This window comes from Mesoplodon mirus (assembly GCF_964341445.2).
Source record: "Mesoplodon mirus genome assembly, chromosome: 10".
Classification (NCBI taxonomy): Eukaryota; Metazoa; Chordata; class Mammalia; order Artiodactyla; family Ziphiidae; genus Mesoplodon; species Mesoplodon mirus.
Genome location: NC_138986.1, coordinates 21032632 through 21053307, shown reverse-complemented (window position 1 = coordinate 21053307; position 20676 = coordinate 21032632). Strand labels below are relative to the sequence as shown.

Sequence of the window (20676 nt, the reverse complement as noted above, 5' to 3'; positions counted from 1 at the left end):
CTAATGCTTCTAAGTGCAGGAAGGCTGTGATATGCCTTATGGAGAAAATATGTCTATTAGATAATCTTCATGCAAGCATGCATTATAGTGTGGTTGGCTGTGAATTCAATATTATTGAATCAACTATATATTTAAATAAGGTATCTTTAAACAAATTCATAAAACAAGGTTGTGTGTTGATAGGTTGATAAAAATGTTGTAACTTTGTATTTCCCCAGGGAAATAGAAATCCATTTTGTACAGTGCATTATTTGAGAGTAATGAATGAGTCAGTATTTGTTCATTTAGTGCTTGCAGGGATTTATGGAATGTAACTAGCACAAGTAATGAGAATCAACCATGTATATGTGTATATACTTCTGTATCTGCCTACCCATGCCTTCAGCTGTGCCTCATGTTGACTCATGCACAGACGACCTCTCATCCTTTCTGGAGAGTAGACTTCTGCTAGAATTAGAGAAAGACAATCACCCAGGGGCTGTGGGATGAAGGGGGGCGTTCTAGGAATCTTCACTTCTTTTTAGAAAACTTTCTCCCTGATCCTCCATATTTTAGCAATCTCTTCTTCCTCCTCTTCACGTATCCTGTCCCTGTGTCAGAGGTATATGCTGCTCCAGGGGTTTCTGTGATTTTGAAGGGCTATGCAGTGTAAATCTGGATGGTTCTCAGTTTTTTCTACCATCAGCTTGGGAAGTGGATTTTGATGTAGTTTTATGTCCTCCAGGTTGGCTACCATGGTCCCTCAGCTTTCCAGATTCCAGTTTTTTATTCTTGTCCTCTTTCCTCCCTGTCCTCCTGGTCCTCCATGTTTCTGCGTCCCTTTACTGTAGTGTTTTGGGGGAAAGCAAAAATAAGATGGAGTGTTCTCTTTGCCATCCTAACTCATTAGTCTCAGTTCCTTTTTTTATAAGTCATGTTCCTGAGATAATAAGTTTCAGCTAGTATGCCACCCCCTTTGCCATAAGGCCCTGGAAGATGGCAATATTGCTAATATTTGCATGTCCTGGACTGCAAAGGACTTAAAAAGAGTTTCTTGACTCACTGACAGCTAAATGAGAAAATGTCTTCCTTTTTCCTTCTCTGTAATGCCTTTATAAGGAAATGTGGATTGGTAGGTATCTCTACAAAGCATTCTTAACTTCCAGCTCAGAAAGAGAATGTCTAGTCTCAAGTAGAATTTCTTCCAATTCATTACAGCTGTAATCCTCTCCAGGTTTCTTATAAAATTTTTGAACTGAGATCTTTGTAATGCTTATTTTTTCATTGTTAACATACTAAACAAAACTGTTGATCACTTCCAGATCACTTTCCTCATTTAAAAAATTGTCTTAAGATTATGAACCAATGTATAAAAACAATAGCCACTTTAATAGTCTACTGAGACTCCATTTAGAGAGGGTAAAGTGAGAAATAGCTAAGTTAATACACATTGTTTTAGAATCTTTTCTATCAAAAGGGTTTTTTTAATGTCATTCTTTTATTTTTAAACAACAATGCATAATCTTTATAGAAAAATTGAAAATTTAGGAAACTAAAGAAATAGTCACCTTTTTTCTTACCACTCAGAGGTAATTACTATATATTAAATGTGTAGTGTGTGTGTACCATATATATATATGTATATATCCTTCCAGTCTTTATTTGTAAATACATGAATAAAAATGCATATTAAAATTTTCCATGTTATTCTCCCACAAATCATTTTTAATTACTACATTCTCATTCACTCATTGGCAACCTACTTCTGTAAATGCCAGAAAGTATAATTTTTGGCTTTGCAGGTCATAAGGTCTCTGTGACAACTACTCAACTCTGCTGTTGTAGCACGAAAACGACAGTAGATATTTTATAAACAAACAAATGGGCCTGGCGGTGTACCATTACAACTTTATTTACAAGATCATGCAGCCTCTGATTGGGCCCACTGGCCACAATTTGCCAGCCCCTAGATATGTAAACTTGTAATTTTGACATAATTCATGAAAAGTTGCAAAATATTACAGAGAGATTCCTGCACTCTTTATCCAGTTTCCCCCAAGTTACATCTTCACTACAGTACAATGTAAAAACCAGAAAGTTTGCATTGGTATAAGGAGTGTTTATAGTTCCATACCATGTTATTACAGGCATAACCACCACCTCAGTAAAGATGCAGAACTGTCCCGTCACCCAGAGGTCTTCCTCATTCCACCTCTGTATAGTCACAGCCACCTCCCTCCCTGACCATGCCTACCTCTTAGCAGTCACTAATCTCTTTTCCCCCTCAAACTTGTCATTTTGAGAATATTTTACAAATGGAATCATACAGTATGTGACCTTTTGAGATTAACTTTTTTCACTCAGCAATGGGATTGAGTCAGGTTGTGGCATGTATCAGTAGTGTTCCTTTCTATTGCTGAGCTGTGTTCCAGGGTATGGATATAGCACAGCTTGTTTAACCATTCACCTATTGAAGGGCATCTTGGTTGTTTCAAAAGATTCTTTTAAGGTTCTGTTGATCTCTGTGTTTGGTTCTCCGTGTTCCCTTTCTTTCTCATTGTCAAGCTTCCAAGTTGAATGTGGTTCAGAATGTGGTGGTCCATCTATCTCAGGTGTTCAATTGAGTCTTATTGTATCTGTCATTATTTCAAACGCATTGAATTCAAAACTCACTGATTTAAACCAAAGGTCATTGATCCTCCAGGGACTTCCATTTGCTTTGCAGGTTAGTAGTGATACAGTATCTCTCTATTTATGGTGATCATTGAGTAAACAGTCTTAATACTCATCGAGACAGAGGCTCAAGTTTGAGCCTCAGTGTTACTACTTACTACCTGTTGTCCTCAAGAAGTCACCTAACCTTGAACCTTCATTTTCTTACCTGTTTAAAAAAAAAAGTATCAACCCTATCTCATAGGATTGCTGTGAGGAGTTAAATGAGATTACATAGGAAAAGTGTTCGGGGGACAGGAAATCACCCTACAAATGTTACAGTAATAGTCATAAAAGTAAATCATCCTTCATTAGTATTTTAGATAAAAGTAGCAGTTTTGTAATAAGGATGAGTAGCTTTTATTAATGAGTAAGTATGTGGAGGGGTGGGATATCCTTGCTGGAAAAAAAAAAATTAAGACCCAGTTTTTATAGAGTTAGAAGGCCAGAAGAACAGAGAGGAAGAGTGGTATTTCTGTATGCTGTAATGGATGACCTGTGTTGCAAATATAATACCATCTGGCAGATGTGAGAAGAAATCATTTAAATCAACAGTGTCTGTAATGAGCTACCATCTGATTCCTGTTAATCAGGCCTTCCTTTTTCAAACCGTCTTCCCATGGTTTCCATGACCCTGTTCTCTCCTGCTTCTCCTTCTGGCTTATCATCATCATCTTCTTGGCCCTTAAATATGGAGTTCCCTGGGGATCATCCCTGTACTTCTCTTTCCATGACCTCTTCCCTGGCAATATCATGCCTTTACATCACTCTCCAAACAAAGCCTACATCTGTGTCTCTAGCCCTGACCTCCCTCATTTCCATCCTGCTGGCTGGATGACTCTATCTCAAACTCAGTATTTCCAAAGCTGAGGTCATTTTTCTTACAAGATGGCCCTTCTTTTCGAATTCTTTATTTCTATCCATAGTTCTACTGTCTTCTCAGTCCCTCAGCGTTCTTCTCTCTGTCACCTCCCAACTCTCCCCAAATCTAGTCATCTTATTGATTCTTTGACCACAGTTTCTCCCATTTCCTCTTTCCATTTCAGGCCTACATCTTCAGCCTTTTAACTAATAATCCCACTTTCCATCCTCACCACCATCCATTCATCCCTCCTCAGCTTTGTCACATGAATCTTCCACAGCTCTGTTCAGATTCTTCCTACTCAGTGTCCTTGATTGCTCCCCTTGTTTGTAGAAGAGAGCCCAAATGGTTAGTCTAATACAAAATCTTCTGCATGATCAAACTGCTTTTTAAATCTTATATACTCAACTCCAGATGAACTTAAAGGCAGTAATATGAAACAAAACTCTTATTTTTCAGAATTCCACAATGGTTTGCTTTTCTAACTTCATTTAAAGTAATTTATGGGCATACTTTCCTTTTCTATGCTGGATCCATGTATGGTTTATCTCAGTATTCCCACAGAGTTACATATGGCAGGTGTTTAATTATTTATAGAATGAATGATTGGTCCTATGGTAGAAACTCAATTCTTGTTTGACCCATACATTTAACAAGTAATTATTGAGAACCTTACTGTGGGTCAGGTACTTTGAGGCATTGGGATACAGTGGGCACAGTCAGTCAGTTTTTGTTTTTGTTTTTTTTAATTTGAGTTTATTCTTCATTTAACTTCGAAAACACTACAATAATTGAATATTTTTAAAAAAACAGTAGCAAGTAGTGAGCATATTATGATTGTAGGCCTTCACTCATTCTCTACTGCATATAAAATGTCAGCAGTGAATGTTCTTCACGGGCCCCCAAAAGAGATCCTACACTAAGCACCACCCTGGGATGATGTTCATCATCCTCATGTGCTTCTCCATTGTAACGGCTCTGTCTTTCCCGATTCAGAGCAAAGCCCACCAATTCTACTTGGTCCATTTCATCCTCTTCTACTTCCTTCCTCTCAGGTAGGAGTTTTTCCGACAAAGAGGTTTATCAGGAGAGAGAAAGCCATTCTCAGGAAAGTTTACCATAAATTCAATGACTAGGCAACCCTTTTCATACTTTCCATGATAAAATAGCATGCCTTCATTTAGCACATACATGGCCTTACATTCTAGTAGCAGTCTTAAAAGATGTTACCATTGGATTATTTATGACTTCATACTAGGGTATCAACTTTGTACTTATGTCTAAAGCTAAGCTATCAGGCAGTTAGTTTAAGAATATATTAAATATTAAATAATTATACTCTAGTTGCCTGAAGCATATGGAATTTATCTGTTCAGTGAAGTGAGAACTCTAGGTTAGGAGAAGAAAATGGGTGAGTTTTACAAAGGATCTTCCTAATAGAAGGAAGTAGTTGGAGAGGGGAAAAGAGAGTGAGGATATCAAGCTATTGAGGTCTCCTCCAGTTAATCATTTCTTCTCGGGCCGGCAATTCTGTGAAATTAACATAATGTGCTCTTGGATCCTATACAGATGGCAATCAGGAATTATTTCCCTGTGAAGTCTGTGGAAGACGCTTTGCAGCAGATGTTCTGGTAAACATAAAGACATTTTGTAGATGTGTTTCATTGGAGTTAAATGAACTGTCAAGTCAGTGAGGAGGCCACAGTGGCAAAGATTAAAGACAGATGTGGAGGGAAAGCAAGGGGAGAAAAGTACATAACCTATGGCTGGCAGGCCCAGAGGACACTTAAGCAGATCAGCGCTGCCCCATTCAAAAGGGAACTTACTAAACATGGTCCTCTTACTAAAAGGAAGCCAGATGAAAGTATCTTGGCACAGCTGATTGTCTCTTGAGAGGTTTTGGCTCTTTCGCCTTTTCTATAAGCATCAAAAATTCAAATTTTAAGGCCAAAGCACCAGGGAAATTAGCTAGTCAAGAGGAATGAACATTGAATTTGGAGCATCTGGAAACTTGGCTTTTAGCCTCAAATTTGTCACTAATTCTGACAAGTCCTTTAACCTCCCTCTGTTTCCTGCTTTGCCACGTATAAAGACAGAACTCTAGTTTCAGGGGTTTTATGTAATTTGAACAAAATGGATGTAAGGCTTGTTCCAAGACCTAATTGTTAATTAGATTCAAGCTAACTGCATGTCAGGTCCCCAGATTGATGCCTATAAAGTTGAATAAAAGCTTGATTTATTTCAAAATTAGGGAAACAAACAGGTAGTAGTCCCCCCGTATTATGAAGGAGTTCCCAAGAAAAACTATTTAAAGCAAAAATCTAAGATGATAATGAACTGTTAGTTGGGACATTTAGGTCAAAGAGACTTGTTTTGAACTTAAAGAATTTGGACTATAAACCTGACTACATTTGGGGCAAAAGACTACCAAATGAGGTTGTAGGTTTTGTTTCTCGGGGGAATTTAAGAGTGAAATATCTGTTCTAGTTAACCACAGCTAGAGTTTGCTGGATCTAGAAGGGGAACTCACAGGGCCTGTTGTAGCCCAACAATCCACTAGGGAGCTGCCTTTGCTAACCCAGGACTGCACCCCATGAGAATGGATTTGAGACCTAGAAGGTACTGTTTGAAGAGGGATCAGTAAATGCCAAGTGTTCTTGGGTCCTCTTGAGTTTTACTTCATTGACCCATTTCTAGGCTACAAAGAGCATTTGATCAAGGGGTCTGTTCTCTCTCCTTCAGTTTAAAGTGGTATGGCTTGTTCGTAGCCAGGTGCAGTGATTTTCATGGAGCCTGTATTTTTTGGGTCTGGACAAAGCAACTGTCTAAGTGATAGCTATTATGAGTTACATGACCACCAAGGAAGAGGACTGAAGAGTGGAAGGCAAAGATCCTGGCATAATCCCATAGTGGTGCAGTGCAGACTTTATAAAAGTGGTACACAGGCAAAGCTCTGTGTGCTGGCTCCCTGGTTTTTGTACCAGAAATGCTAAGTACTTACAGGTCTACTGCCTGGAGTAGTTTTCTCTGCCGCTTGTCTTAGTTTTCTCTGCCGATTGTCTTATAAGTATTGTAATATTTTAAAATTTAATATTATAAGCTTAGATTTGCTCTAAAATAAATGACTTCATGAATGTGAAATGTTTGGACACACTAAGGGAAAATGTCTTCATAACTTAAATGGAATTGGTGTATTTTTCATTCGTGGTATGGTTGTCCCAGTTGTTTCTTGCAGATGTTCTCAAATATTTCTTTGAAACCTCTCCACTCCTTTTCAGGAGTTAAGTGGTTTGATTTGCTGTGCGTAGAAAAGTAACCCAGTTAAACTCAATTTTGAAATGTTGAGTGGTAAGAAGAGTTTTTCTGAGAAGGTTCCACTGGTAAGAAGCTAAGTTTCCCCTTGCTGTATGCAAAGAGTTCCTTCAAAGTGATGGGAAAACAGTGTTAAGGTTATTGGGACTCAATTCCTGGATGACTTGCTTTTGGAATTTAAGAGCAGTAAAGGCAGGAAACAGAATAGAAGAAATAAGAAAAGTTCCTTGGCTTCAGTGAGTACCTAGCCGAATATCAGAAATAATTTATTTCAACTTAAACTAGAAGGTTTGCCTTTTCAACATTTATTTAATGCTTGGAACTATTCATTGAGCCCAAGTGATAGAGTTAAATATGTAAGACCAAATTTTAAGTAAGTTTTTTCAGCTGAAGAGGCCTTTTATTGACCTTGCCCAAACACAATATCTCGTTATGTGTAACATGGGTGAAGAGAGCCAGATGGATTTGCTCTGCTGTGATTTGAGAGTTAGAGAATGAACTTGGCTCTGAAGGTGCAACCCAGTCATTGCAGCAGGGGCTGCTTGAGTACACTGAGGCATTACGAAGTTTGTGATTGTACATGTTAAAAATTTTAATCCCCACTCCTTCTTTTCTAGGAAAGGCATGGACCAATATGTAGAAAACTGTTCAACAAAAAGCGTAAACCTCTCAATTCCTTAAAGATTACAGGGCATTGACATTCCCACTGTGTGGAAGGCTTCTCAGTCCAAGGTACTATCGATATCTTCCTTGCTGTTCTTGATTATCTCCTTCAGTACATTAAAGCCTCTTTCTGGCTCTCTGGTTTCATTTTTGCTTGATAATGCAGTGTAATGTCATGTAAGTATAATCCACCTTTACTGTTTTCTTTTTAATCATGCTCACTTAGATTTCCAAATGTATTTCAGATACTTTCCAGATGTGGCAAAAAAATCTCGTTTATATTTTCATTAGAGTAGCATTAAATCCAGCAATTAACTTGGAAGACAGTCACTTTTAATCTTACATTTAAGTCTTCCTTTAAAGTTTTCTAATTTCTTTGTTTTTCTGATTGTTATTTTGTGTTTTCCCTCACTGTTGTGACTTGCAAATTTTATTACTGTATTTTCCAAACCTCTTTTGGTACTTTTGGAAAACAAATTCTCTTTTTTCTCCAAATTTCACAGTTCTGTTTCTTGTAAGTTCAGATCCTAGCTTTAAAAAAAATTACAATGGTGAGATATATAGTCTAGGTTAGTATACGTTTTATTTTTTTATAGCCTCAACCCATGAGAAAATCTAACTGGAGACAACAACATGAAGACTTCATTAATGTGATTCAATCAGCAAAGCAGTGTACACTAGCCATTAAAGAAGGCCGGCCTCTCCCACCTCCACCCCCTCCGTCCATCAACCTAGGTGTGTGGCCAGTTTGGTTTGCTTTTGACATTTTACTCTTAACCAGTTGAGGCTATGCTTGATTTTTGGCCTAGTCATTATGCCTTCCTCCTATAAACTCTAAAATTAACAACAGTAATTAAATTATATAAAAGTAAGTTTATCATAAAATTTATATTATCCTATTTTTTTCAATTCTGTGTCAAGATTCTGTGCTTCCTTCTAACTCTACCTCAACATGAGTGCACCACTGTACCCAATGTCATGGCATTACAGAACTCCAGGGGATGCCCTCCACATCCTGGTTTATGAGAACGGAGCTGGGCAGAGCAGTTTAAGCAGTTCTGTAATAGCTCCATAGCATCAAATGCCCACAGCTCTTTTAATTTTTTGAGATAAAAATATAAAATATAAAATATAAAATCACCATTTTAACCATTTCAAGTTGTACAGTTGGTGGCCCACAGCTTGTTTATTTTGAACATTTTCAAATATACAGAAAAGAGGAAGGAATAGTACAGTGATCACTCACATACCTTCCACTTAAATTTGACAATTTGGACATTATTGTCATATTTTTTTTATCTCTTTTTTTTTTTGTGAGGGGGCATAAATATTTAAAAGTAAGTTTTAAACATCATAACACTTTACCCATAACTATTTCACCATGCATTTCTTAAGTACGTTTTTCTGCATAACCACAATACTATTATCACACTAAATATATAAAGTCATATTTTCCCAGTTATCTTAAGAATGTCTTTTGAAGCTCTCTCCTCACCACTCAGCCACAATCCAGGATTAAGTCAAGGTTCATGCATTGTCTTTTGTTGTCTCTTTAGTCCCTTTTAATCCTGCACAACACCCCTGCCAGGCCACTTATCTTTTAGAATGTCTCATGTTCTGGATTTGTCTGCTTTTTAAGTCATATTAACATTTAATTTGTTTTTCCATCCCTTGTCTTCTTGTAAATTAGAAATTAGGTCCAGAGGCGTGATTAGATTAATTAGATTAATTACTTAATCTAATTAATTAATTAGATTAATCCATGCCACGAATCCCTTATCAGGTGTAGGATTTTCACATATTTTCTCTCATTCTGTGGACTGTCTTTTCACTCTCTTGATGGTACCTTTGATGCCCAAAATTAATTTGATGAAGTCCAGTTTACCTATTTTTTTGTTTGTTGCCTAGCTTTTGATGTCAAATACTCCAGTATCTTGAAGTCTTTCCCCTGTGTTTTTTATTCTAACAGTTTTATAGTTTTAGCTCTTATATTTAGATCTTTGATCCAGGTAATTTTTGAATGTGGTATAAAGTAAGATCATTGGAAGTTGGATATCTAGTTTTACATGTGGTACCTTTCTCAGCACTTTTTGTTGAAAAGACTGTGCCTTCCCCATTGAAAGGTCTTGGCACTCTTATCAAAAGTCAATTGACTATATATGTGAAGGCTTATTTCTAGGCTCTTTATTCTATGCCATTTTTCTATATGTCTGTCCTTATACCAGTACCACACTGTTTTGATTACTATAGCTTTGTAGTATGTTTTGAAATCAAGAAGTGGAGAGTCTTTTAAGATTATTTTGGCTATTTAGAAACTTTGAGATTCCATATGAATTTTTAGGATGGGTTTTTTTTCTATTTCTGAAAATGCCGTTGAGTTTTGATAGGGATTGCATTAAATCTGTACATCACTTTGGGCATAGTTGTCATCTTAACAATATTGTCTTCCAGTCCATGAGCATGGAATGTCTTTCCATTCATTTACGTCCTCTTTATTTTCTTTCATCAGTGCTTTGTAGTTTTCAGTGTATGAGTCTTTTGCCTCTTTGGTTAAATTTATTTCTAAGTACTTTATTCTTTTGATGTTATTGTAAATGGAATTGTTGACTTTCTTTTCAGATTGTTAGTGTATAGACGTACAGGCAATTTTTGTGAGTTGATTTTGTCCTGCAATTTTGCTGAATTTTGCTTATTAGCTCTAACAGTTGGTTTCTGATGTGGAATCTTTAGGGTTTTCTACATATTTGATTATGTCATTTGTGAACAGAGATAATTTTACCTATTCCTCTCCTATTTGTATGCCTTTATTTCTTTTTTGTGTCTAAACCTTCTGGCTAGAACTTCCAATACCATGTTAAATAGCATTGGTGAAAGCAGACGTCCTTGTCTTGCTTTCCATTGAGTATAATGTTAGCTGAGGGTTATAAATGACTTTTTAAAGTGTAAGTAATAACATGGGTATTATAACATTTGGAAGTGATATGTATGAAAATAATAGGATAAGGTTGAGTGAGGAAAATGAATGTATATTGTTGAGAGGTTCTTATGGTATACATGAATAGGTATAGCATTGTTTGAAGGTAGAGTATTATATCATAAAGATCCCTATTAATAAGCCCTAGAGTAAACATTCAAAAATATTGATGTATAGCTAATAAGACAATACATAGACTGGAGATAAAATGGAAAAAAATTCAATCTAAAAAAAAGACAGGAAAAAAGGAACAAAGACCTGGTAGGATAAAAACAAATAGCAAGATGATAGATTTAAACCTAACCATATGGACAATTGCATATAAATGACCTAAACACTTAGGATAAAATGCAGAGATTGTCAAACCGAATAATAAAGCAAGGTCCAATTCTATGCTTTCCACAAGAAACACACCTTAAATATAAAGACACAAATAAGCAAGCCAGGCAGGTGACAAAATGAGGTGAGCCAGGTGGGCCTAGAGATGCTACACCCTCCCTAAGGGACAGCTGCTCCTGCTTCAGCACACAGCTGCCTCAAAGGAACGCACACCCAAGGTTGCTGGGTCTGATTTCTCAAAGGATGGCAGAAATGTAGACTTCCTTATTTATAAATATCAGAAACTCAATTTTTTAGAAACTTCAGGTTTCAGTCTCTGAGATTAGAAGTCAGGAGGTCATTTTACTTGGAGTGGTGGGGACAACTAGGAGGCAACTCAAGGGGGATTGGTGGGAACTCTCTGTGTCTTGATCTGGGCTGTTTTCATGGGGGTGCACAGTTTGTGAGATTTCACGGAGCCATACACCTAAGATTTGTGCTTTTCCTCTGGATAAAAAGAGAAATAAATACCAGCAATGTCTGAACAATTGTAGATTGACATGTTAAAAGCACAGGAAAAGATAGATATGCATTCAAATAATAATCATAAAACTGGAGTAGCTAATACTAATATACTAATATCAGGAAAAGTAAACTTCAGGGCAAGTATTATTAACAGAGATAATAATTAAAAAGATATATTCATCAAGAAGACCTATCAGTCTGAAATGCTTGTAAGATTTTGACCCAATTGACATCTATAGCTATAGTGTGATACACAGCAACAGCAGAATACAATTGTTATCAAGTACACATGTAACGTTCAACCAAGATAGGCCATGTGCAGGACCACAAAGTGGGTCTTAATCTAAAAGGACTGAAATCATACAGACTATGTTATTTGACCACAACAGAATTAAATTAGAAATTAATGATGAAAATATATCTAGAAAACTCCTGAATATTTGGAAATAAATCATTTCTAAATACCTCATGGATCTAAGAAGAAAGAACAAGAAAAATTAGAAAATATTTTGAACTGAATGGTAATGGAAACATATCAGAGTTTGTGGGATTCAGCTAAAGCAGTGCTTAGAGGGAAGTTTATAGCTTTAAATGCTTATATTAGAAAAGAAAAAAGGTTTAAATCAATTGCCTTAAACTTCCTCTTTAAAAAGTTAGAAAAAGGGCTTCCCTGGTGGCACAGTGGTTAAGAATCCACCTGCCAACGCAGGGGACACGGGTTCAAGCCCTGGTCTGGGAAGATCCCACGTGCGGTGGAGCAACTGGGCCAGTGCGCCATGGCTACTGAGCCTGCGCTCTAGAGCCTGTGTGCCACAACTACTGAAGCCCACATGCCTAGAGCCTGTGCTCCACAACAAGAGAAGCCACTGCAACGAGAAGCCCGCGCACCACGACACAGAGTAGCCCCCACTCGCGACAACTAGAGAAAGCCCGCGCACAGCAACGAAGACCCAATGCAGCCATAAATAAATAAATAAATAATTTTTTTTAAAGTTAGAAAAAGAAGAACAAATTACACCTAAATTAAGTAGAAGGAAGAAAATAGTAAATGTAATTCATCATATTAACAAAATATTTTTTAAAGCATATGATCATCTCAGTAGCTACAGGAAAAAAGGCAACAATGTAGAATGCTTTTAATGTATAGCACTTCATATATACACAAGTGACTTGTGTTTATTGGCAAAAATCAGAATATTCAAAAATACAAGAAGAGGAAATAATAATTACAGTGCACATCAATGCATATAGTATTTTTTGTTTGTTTGTTTGTTTGGTGGTATGTGGGCCTCTCACTGTTGTGGCCTCTCCCATTGCGGAGCACAGGCTCCGGACGCGCAGGCTCAGCGGCCATGGCTCACGGGCCCAGCCGCTCTGTGGCATGTGGGATCTTCCCGGACCGGGGCACGAACCCATGTCCCCTGCATTGGCAGGCGGACTCTCAACCACTGCGCCACCAGGGAAGCCCCTCACTGTGGTTTTAATTTACATTTCCCTGATGAAAATGATGTTGAATATCTTTCCACATGCTTATTGACCATTATTTTGTGATGTTCTGTTCAAATACGTCTCTTGTGTTTTCCTTATTGGGTTGTCTTATTATTGAGTTATAAGACTTTTTATATATTCTTGATATTTGACTTTCATCAGATACATGTATTATAAATATTTTCTTATCCTGCACTTTGCCTTTTCATTCTCCTAATGGTGTCTCTCAAAACTAATGTTCTTAATTTTGGTGAAGCCCAATTTATCAACTTCCTTTTTAAAAACCTGTTGCTACATTTTGTATCCTGCTTAAAAAATCTTTGTTGACTCTTAGATCAAAGATGTTTGGTTTTTCTAGAAATCTTATAGTTTTAGCACTTTATAGGTCAATGATTCATTTTGAATTAATTTTTGTGTATAGTATAAGACCATCCTTTCCCATGTTGAATTAGTTTTGTTAAAAATCAACTGCCCATAGATTGGGGGGAGATCTATATTTAGATTCTCTTTTCTGTTCAACTGATATATTAATACCAAATTTTCATGATTACTGTAACATTATAGTAAGTCTTGACATCAGGTAGTGTAAGTCCTCCAATTTTATTCTGAAATGTTTAGGCATATATTTAAGAAAATACGTGTAAGACTTTTAAAATGAAAACCACAACACATTGCTTAGAGAAATTAAAGAGGACTAAAATAGATGGAGAGATTTACCATTTTCATGGTTTGGAAGGCTCATGCATTGTGTTATCATGTCAGTTCTCCCCAGATTGATCTATGGACTCAATGTAATTCCAGTGAAGATCCCTGCAAGTTTTCTTTGCCAAGTAGGAACTGACCAGCTGATTCTAAAATTACACAGAAATTCAAAGGATCTTGAATAGGATAGTTTTGAAAAAAGAATAAAATTTTATTCCTCAAAGTTCATTCTAAAGAATATAAAAAGGGAATTCTTTGGCGTTCCAGTGGTTAGGACTCCACACTTAAACTGTCGAGGGCGCGGGTTCGATCCCTAGTTGGGGAACTAAGATCCCGCAAGCCAAGTGTTGCAGCCAAAAAATAAATAAATAAAATAAAAAGTAAAACAAACAGAACCAAAGTGTAATACTATAAAAATCATCCATAAAATAAATCATCTGAACTTCAGTACCAGAAAATACTCTTAATAATTGCTTCATTTTTGCTAGGTGCTTATGAAAATTAACTTGAAATCATGTGTTGTCTTAAGATGTTCCATAGAAAGATCCATGGCTGTGATTTTGATAATACTTTGGCAACAAGCTTTGTATAATAAAAGCATCTTTTATGAGAACTACTTCATTTTAATAGCAGAAACTGCAGGGTTGATGGCTACCTTCTAGTTCTTTAGTTGAATAGTGAAACCATGTCAGACGGTCTGCTGTGTGAATTTCTCTAATTTCCACATTGGATTTAAAATGTGGGGATTATTGTTTCTTTAAGATAAATAATTCCCTTTGTAAGGCCTCATCAAGTGTACAGTTTATTTTTCTGCCCTTTACATTTTTATGCTAAAATACAGTTTTATAATTAAATTCTTCCCTATGCCCTTATTATAATTTTATGCACCAAGCAAAATGATTACCTCCAATAGCACATTTTCATTACTATTCAATTATTTTGATTGTGCAGGGATTTTATATTAGCCCATATATTCTCCAGCTTAAATACTTAGAAAATTTATACAGCTATTACTAGCGTTATTAATCATATGGCCTAGTATGTATGAGTTTGCAAGTAATTTCCATTTTTTTTCCAGCATGATTCCTTATTTCATGGCTCAGTTTTTGTGACGTGCATATATTTATTCTAATTCTTACTGACCTAAGTAAGTTTGCCAGTCATTCAACTTTCCAGGATTATGTGACAGTTTATGAGGGCAGTGATATAGAATATTTACAATTGGGATTTTCAGTGGTCCTGGGACATTTGGTCCGCGTTTCACAGGGCTATGTAGACATGGGTACTCAACAAAGTGCTTGCATTTTTTTTTTTTTTTTTTTTTTTTTATTAATTAATTTATTTATTTTTGGCTGTGTTGGGTCTTCGTTTCTGTGCGAGGGCTTTCTCTAGTTATGGCAAGTGGGGACCACTCTTCATCGCGGTGCACAGGCCTCTCACTGTCGCGGCCTCTCTTGTTGCGGAGCACAGGCTCCAGACGTGCAGGCTCAGCAGTTGTGGCTCACGGGCCCAGCCGCTCCACGGCATGTGGGATCTTCCCAGACCAGGGCTCGAACCAGTGTCCCCTGCATTGGCAGGCAGATTCTCAACCACTGCGCCACCAGGGAAGCCCAGTGCTTGCATTTTTAAATGATGCTTGTTTTTCTACTTTAATCTTTTATGAGATATGGAATAAGGCATTAAAAATCATTATCAGGAATCCCCTGGTGGTCCAGTGGTTAAGACTCCAAGCTTCCACTGCAGGGGGCACGGGTTCTATCCCTGGTCAAGGAACTAGGATCCCACATGCTACATGGTGTGGCAAAAAATAAATTAATTAAGAAATTAATTAGTTAGTTATAAGTCATTATCTATTGAAATAGATAGCACATAGTGATTTTTATGACATCATTATTGATAAAGGAAAAGGTGACTCAGATTGAGACGAGGGTCGAACGTGTAGCTCAGTCATGCTGTGTTCAAATTATTGTTGCAAGAAAAGAGTTTTTGCATTCTCAGTATATTTGATGTCCTCTTCCTCTGCCCCTTAAGTCTGGGCTTCATGTTCCTCCTGTGGACTCCTGGAGGACCTAGTGCTTCCTCCTTTCAAAGCTTATTCCCCGGAATGTTAATTGCCTGCTTCTTTACTTAGGCCTCTAGTCGTCTCTAAGGTCTTCGTCAGCAGGGAAATAATACACTTCAGCTTGGTTTCCTCCACAGTGGCATATAGCGCCAAACACGCAGGAGGGCGCAATGAATGAATGAACAAGTGGGATTAAGGAAGCAACACAGTGCCTGCCATAATCACTGTCTTTGCCCAAACTGAGTCTGGTTTATGGTAGCAGCATTTCTGATATAAACCTTGACTTCTCAGCTGGTAAAACTAAAGAAATAACCCCTGAACCACGAACCCAGTTCTAGATGTTCTTCTACACCATCGTAAATGAGTTCTGCGTGATAATGGCACTTCCTGTTTTACTTTTCATAAGCAGTTTCTTTCCTGTTTGATAGTTGGAACACAACCTGGCTGGGCCTGTTTCCTTATAGTTACCGCATGTTCTACCCACCCACTGTACCAGGCCCTACTGTGGATTATCATAGTTAACTTTCATAACAGCTCAATGATACAGGTGATATGTAGGTACTGGGGAAATTGAAGCTTAAGGAGGTTCAGAAACGTGCCCAAGTTCACACACATAGTAGGTGAAGGGCTCAGGCTCAAAACCAGTCAGGCAGGCTGCAGAGCCTTCACCATTTCTATTTTATTTTATTTTGTCCTATTCTATTTTGTTCAAGGAATTTGTCACCATGGGAAAATTTTGTTTCTGTATTAGAATGCTTAGTCCTTGATTACAGAGACATTGTATCCCCAAGTTGCTTGGAGCATAATAGGTGTTCAGTAAGTATGGAATTATGATGAAGTAATGCCTTCCAGAGTGTGCAGTTAACTGTTAGGTTAAGTACTAACCGTTTCTTTCATTCCAATTTCTTACATATTCCAATTCTTTCATTTTATGAGTATTCATTTTAGGAAATGATTTGTTCAAGTAGAAAACTCCCCAAACTGCTTTAAAAGATGTCTTCAAAAAACTCTTAGCTTTGAAGACATCACTGCCTTAAATACCCATTCACACACGTAGGAATTTTGACTCTGTGCTAAACCAAACTTCCACACAGAGTTTAAGGTGGTGCCGCCTCAGGTCCTTCCTGGGGAGAGAGGTAGTTATTCTCTTACGTCGCACATATCCACTTTGTCATCCTTCCAGGCGCCCAAAGCAAAACAAAACAACACAACCCCCATGGTCCCCCTTGCTTTGGAGGAGGTTTTGGAACATGTGAGCATCTCCACGTTCTGAGAAGACCTTGGATCTTTCTCACTGCTCCTTTCTCCCACTGTCTAGTAATTGCAAATGAGACAAATTGAAACCAATGGGTATTCCCCAGAACCTCAGAGGACCCCGTGCCCCCAGGGCTGCCAGAGAGGTTCTAATGCAGGAAGCTCTTCCTTTTCTGTTTTTGAACCCTCACGTGCTCCCTTTTCCTAACCCCATTTCTGAACATATCATTTGCCTCCTCACTTAGGAGTTCAGTGGGAAAATCTAGCCACTGCAGAAGGACTGTGACATTGGTTTCAAATCCCATCCCCCAAATCCACATTTTGAAACATCTTACTCCCTCTGTAGCTCCGTAACTTTTGTATAAACTTCTGTCCCACTCGGTACCACAACTGGGGCTTTTGAATCTTCTGTGCCCTTCAGTCATCAATATTCTGTGATTCTAGGACTCCTTTCTTTACGTAATCTATTATCTAAAAAACAACATAGCATGTAAACATTTTAAGGGAACACTTTTAACTGAAATAAGTGCATAGGTAGAAAAAATTTACCCCACCTTGTCCTTTAGTTGAGCCCTTGCATGTCTCCCCCTCTGGAACAGCCTGTCTCAAACCAGAGTTTGGCACCTCTCTTTCATGTTGGAGCAGAGTTCATATTCTGTTCACTTCATTTCATATAGTCCCTTCCAGAGTTGTTCTTGAAATGTTAATTGCCTTTTTGTTATCTTTCCATTCAGATTATATTCGCTGTCCATATCGTATGAGGAGATTTAATGAAACCGCAGCCAATCGACACATTAATTTCTGCAAGGATCAATCTTCTCGCCGAGCCTTTGATCCAGCCCAGACAGCAGCCAAATTGGCATCCAGGGCACAGGTGAATATCTCTCCACAAGTGCTGGCTCTTGTGCCCTTACATGCCTAGGGAAAGCAGGTAGAATTTGCTAGGGAACCTAAATTACCCATCCTGAGAAATGTAAGGATCAAGATAGCCAATTACTGTCACTCATCTTCATGGGACTTGGCTTCTTTTTGAGGGATGCTTTCCAGCTAACAGCACCTTTGGGTGTTGTAGAAAAGAATTTTCTACAGTGTTTGAAGCTTCTTAGGTCGAAGGCTTAGATGTATAAGTAGTGCTTCTATAGTATTGTGGTAAGATTCTAACCAGTGGTGGTCATCAGCCTTAACCATCTCAAAAACCTGGGGTGAAACTGGCCTAAGTGGGGGAAGCCGTCACAAGGAGGCCTTGTTCTACAGGTCATGTGCTTGCTCTGTGGAGAGGGGTCTTCACCCTATTCAAAGCCAGAGTCAGCAATTGAAAGTAAATGGGTAAAACAGCTGTTATAAATAGGTACAAATAAGTAAAATAACACTGGACCAGGAAGACAATAGATTTATAAAAACAACACTGGGGAGAGCAGACAGCTCCATACACATCAAAGGTGCCAGGGACCTAGCTTACAGCATACCATGAGAACCATTAGTTTCATAAACATGGCTTAGATACCAAGAAAAGGTTAAATTGTTCTGAATACTTAACAGTATGAAGCATGTTTAGAAAGATTTCCATGATATCCAATATGTAATAGGGATGGGACCCTCTCTAATGATAGCACACCCCACGGACTATGGACCTGAGCTCTAGCTCAGCATACACTAGACAGTTACTGAATATCTATGCTGAAGCAGCCACTGTGCCAAGTGCTGGTTGACCAAGGATTTGTGATTCAGAGGAGGAAGTGGCCTTGGAAACAGTGCAGTAGGAAGGTGTAGTGGTTGGCACATACAGGAGTGAGATGGAGGCAGAGGCCACTTGTGATTCAGCAAAGGCTTCAAAGAGGAGCAGATACTTTCTGCAAAATGGCAGATGGGTTTACCAGTCTAGATTTGAAGTTGGGAAGGACACTGCAGTGTCCAGCTCGTGGCCTGAGGAGCCCGCCACATGGAGCAAAGCCCAGAGTGCCTGTGGCTGAGTGACAGGATGGGACAGTCCAGGTGAGCGTCAGAACCACAAGGGCTTTAAGCCAGGCTGGCTCAGAGAGGAGGAAAAAGGGGATTAAGTGAATAGGTGCCCTAAATCTGAGGCCAACCAGCCTGAGGGCCTGGAAGCAGGAATTGAAAGTTCCCTGGAACCCAGGAAGTCCTCCTGTCCATCTTTCCATCTTGTCTCTTCTTCCTACTCTGCTGCTGCTTTCTCTTCTCCCTGCAGACTGACCTTCTCAGCTTTTCTGTCCGACCGTCCATCACTGGCCTCATGTGTCATTCTGTATGCAGTGTAAACTGGTCACATAGTGCAGATTGGAGTGACATGGAATTGGTTTTTTAGAAAGATCACCCTTGCAGTTAGTGTTCAAGATGGTTTGGCGAGAGACCAGTTAGAAGCCACAACAACAGGAAAAGAAAATGAGGGCTCAGAGTAAGAGGACTAATGGGGTGTGTGTGTGAGGAGCGGGTAGATTGGAGAAATAATTGTTGGAATGGAGAAGCTGATCGAATATAAGGTAAAAGAGGATCAGGGCTAGCAAAAAGGTTTTTAGCTTCAGAGCCTGGCAGATAATACCACACATCTAGATAAAGGAACACAGGAGGCAGGAGATAGGTGTGTTGGCGGGGCAGACAAGGTGGTTATGATAAATATAGTTGTAGAGATTCAATCTTTACACCTGAAATACCATGGGAAGCAGTGCAATGTAGAAAGAGCCCAGATTTTTCAGTCAGTAGTCAGGGTTTGACTTTCAGTTTTATATTATCTACACGTAAACTTGGAAAAGTTACTTAAATTCTTTGAGGCTCACTTTAACGTGTGTCTTGCCGAGCTGTTGGGAGGATTATAGGCAATACCAGTACAGTGCCTTGCACACAGGGTGCCCTGGCCTTTTCCTCTTTCCACATTGCCCCGCCCTCCTTCCCCTCTCTCATGGTCTTTCCCTATAGTGGGATAGGCACCACAGTTTTGGGGGGGAATATGACTGCTTTGGGCTTGACTTCAACTTCGTTTTGGAAAAAGCACAACTCTATCTATACTTCCTAAAGCAGTAAAGGGTGCATTATGTTTCTTCGAACGATTCTTCTAACCAGTCCACAAAGTTAGTGGGCGTCAGTGGGCCCAAGGGGAGCAGAGGGAAGCAGCGGACGGAAGTGCTTTTTATTCCTGAAGAAGGCCAGCTGGCTGTCCTGAGTGCAACCAGTGACTTGGCCCTGTTCCTCTCCTTGTTTTCCAGAGCTAAGTGGTGATTGGGAACACAGAAGAAAAATTGCTTGCTTTCTGAATTGCTTGCTTTCTGAGTAAACTCGCTGTAGAGTGTATTTGAACAGCAGCGCTGTTTCCCTTATGCCAGCTTCACCACTCTGGGGCCCTGCCTAATAGTGGAGCTTATTCAGAAGGAGAACAAAAAGGGAGGTGTTGTTTCAGTTTTGAAGGGCTGTTAACAGCACAGCTGAAATGTGTTTCTATTTTAAACATAATCAAGTATAAAAATGCGTTATACCCTTAACCAAAAGAGACCAGTATGGGCCTCTGAAAATAGCTTTCTTTGTTTGGTTGGGGATGAGCTGCCTGCTATAGCCTCCTAGCTCTCCTTGCCCAAGTGAGGATTCTCACTTGGAGGAACAGGTTATCTTTATACTGGAGTTGCCATGGAGATGTTGAGGGATCAGTAGCGAGGTAAAAAGGAGAATACAAAGGAGCTCCCAAGGAACCTTTCGGTCCTTCTTCTGTATTAGTGTGACTGTTCTACTGCTGCTCGGCAGAGAGGGGAGTGGCACGGAGATGTTGGAATTCCATGTTTAAAACACTTGCTGCCTGCCAGCGTCTGTTTTTCTTCTCTG

At 38.8% G+C, this 20676-nt stretch overlaps 1 protein-coding gene across 1 annotated transcript in view; it reads left to right on the top strand.

The window, feature by feature from the left end:
* Positions 1-20676, top strand: part of ZC2HC1B (zinc finger C2HC-type containing 1B) — a gene marked incomplete at its 5' end in the record, with an annotated part of 33230 nt that overhangs the window by 4772 nt on the left and 7782 nt on the right. The window contains 6 exon segments of the mRNA XM_082633211.1: positions 5004-5105; positions 5107-5184; positions 7483-7544; positions 7546-7597; positions 8125-8263; positions 17586-17725. Coding sequence (XP_082489337.1) covers positions 5004-5105; positions 5107-5184; positions 7483-7544; positions 7546-7597; positions 8125-8263; positions 17586-17725 — 573 coding nt within the window.